The sequence below is a fragment of the Vigna radiata genome, chromosome 5 (genome assembly GCF_000741045.1).
Source record: "Vigna radiata var. radiata cultivar VC1973A chromosome 5, Vradiata_ver6, whole genome shotgun sequence".
Taxonomy (NCBI): Eukaryota; Viridiplantae; Streptophyta; class Magnoliopsida; order Fabales; family Fabaceae; genus Vigna; species Vigna radiata.
Window position 1 is genome coordinate 25,201,173 of NC_028355.1, and position 2,385 is coordinate 25,203,557.

The window sequence follows — 2,385 nt, forward strand, 5'->3', positions numbered from 1 at the left end:
CTAGAGAGAAGTGAGAGCTTGAGTTAGGGCAAGGTTTCTGTTTTTGAGAGAGAAAAGAAATTGGAGAAATGAATTTCTGAAGCTAAGGGAAGGGACCCCTCTCTTGGCCATGTGCCCAATACGTATGGGCCTGGGATCTTTTCAGAGGCCCAATAGCCTTAAATATTTTAAGGGCCTTGCACTATGTGTCTGGCAGATTTGTTGTCACAATAAAGAAACTGAATCCACTAAGTAACTAACTCCAATATGAATTGTTTATGTAATATTCTAATTTTCAAGTGTCACATGTTATTCAAATACTAATTTTTTTTATGATTGGGTAGTGAACTAAGCTTAATAGTCGACCAACTGATTGTTATTGATCTTTTAGGCGTCCTGTAGAAGAAATTTTGAAGCTATTGCCTGGACCACATTTGGAAACGAAGAGGGTTAGTACCTGTGAACTATGACTGAATGTTTTTTCTCATGTAATGTTTCTATGTTATTTATAACTGCTTGAATCAAAGTCATATTATCCCATTCACCTTTCTTAGTCGTTATATTTTATTGTGCAGGTGGATTTTCAAATAGTCCATCATTTGACACTTTGGGTTTCAACCAGTTTGGCCAAGTATATTTTACTTAGTCTCAGTTTTAAAAATTTTGTATCTCTTCATCTCGAATAGAATGGTATCAGAAAAATGTAATAAAAACTAGGAAATTCAATATTTATGAAAGAAATCTGGTAATTCTTTTCTAAAACTTCGTATCTTTCAGGGTAGCATATGGAAGGCGTGCCCTGGTACTTGTTGTCTTTGTTGGGGTGTTACCTTTGCAGAGATCTCTGCACTCCGATTTTTCAGCACTCAGGTGTGTCATAACTGTTGCCTATTTCTCAATGTCGCCTAGACTTCATGGTCTCGCTAATGAACTATTGACACAGCTCTGTATGCTACATACTCATTCCAAAAAGTCTCATGTCTGAAACACTACAGAGACTTGGAACATCAGAGTTCTTAATTGAAAAGAGTAAGGATATAATGAACTGGGATACCATAACCATAGAAAAGATAAATATAGTGGCTGAAAGAACAAGTAGGCTTATGAATAAATTATTATGATTGCTTTATCCAATTGACTGGGCATTATGAATAAATCTTTTTGACTGCTTCTTATCTTATAATTCTCAATGTGGTTTATTTTGTAGGAGGGCATGGCATACGATTTGATTATTGCAGCAACAAAAATAGTCAATGGCCAAACCTTGATTGAACCGTTTGTGGAAAAGCTAGGTTGATTAATGAGTGTAGTTTTGTCAGATTATCATGTCGAGCATATTTGTTTGCAATGGTGAGTTTATATTGATATCACATCCATTTAATGACTACGCTAGATGGTGAGTTTATATTGATGTCACGTCCATTCTAGAATTAGACTAGTTCTTTTTCGGACGTTGTCTTGGTGAAAGTTTTATTGGAGCTGTGTAAGCCATATGTAATAGTATGAGCGCTATTTTTCTCTGCTCTTTTTTCAATGGAGCAAATGATATATGCAACATATTTACCCACGTTCTTGTCGTATTCGGATTTTATGATCTATTGTATTATTGACATGGAAGCTTAAAATTGTATACGTTTGGTGGGATCAAACTCTTTCCATCATCTTCACTCTAGTTACAAGATCATATTATTAGCATTTGTCTGTTTATCTTTTGGACAATTATTTCACTTATTATATATGTACAAATATACCTTTAACATAAGTAGCTTATCATAAAATATTGTTTGGTGACAGCAGAGAATGATCTAAGATGGTTAAGAATTATTTTGGCTCAATTCGTGATTAAATGTTATATCAGATTTGTGTTTTGCTAAACATGACTTTGAATTTGATTATACAAGTAAGCAGAGCTCTTTGAAGATTGAAGGTTTGTGCAGGTCATATGCAAATGTTTGTACAATAATATTGATTGCAACAATTAGAATTAGTTTTAGATGTGAAAGATATATTTTGTAAATTGTTCTCTTAGCGTCATAGTTTTTCATATGTGAACATACATATACTAATTTTAATTTCTTTTCTATCGTATAAAATTTTGTATCACTAAAATACTAAACTAATTGAAACATGTTACGAAGAAGCTTATAAAATGGTTATTTTCTCTATCACCTCTGTAGTTTCTTTTTTTGTGTCTTATAAATGATTTTTTTAATGTCGTGTTGATTTAAATTTTTAAACTGTAATATGAAAATTAAAAATATTTTTTAGATTATATAATCATATAAACTTTTTATTTAGAAAAAAAGTAAAAATTCCGGACTATGCTACTAAAATGCTAAAACAGACTATGCTATCAATAAACTAATAGCTTACAACGTAATTTAAAAACCATATCATTATTTAATA

General features: G+C 31.9%; 1 protein-coding gene across 1 annotated transcript in view; it reads left to right on the forward strand.

Annotated features, from left to right (window-relative positions):
• The window catches only part of LOC106761772 (vacuolar protein-sorting-associated protein 33 homolog), a 5,696-nt gene extending 3,926 nt beyond the window's left edge, over positions 1–1,770 (forward strand). The window contains exons 2-5 of the mRNA XM_022780321.1: positions 371–428; positions 555–610; positions 757–849; positions 1,187–1,770. Coding sequence (XP_022636042.1) covers positions 371–428; positions 555–610; positions 757–849; positions 1,187–1,276 — 297 coding nt within the window. The 3' untranslated portion in view covers positions 1,277–1,770. The remainder of the gene's footprint in view (positions 1–370; positions 429–554; positions 611–756; positions 850–1,186) is intronic.
• Positions 1,771–2,385: the final 615 nt, after the last annotated feature.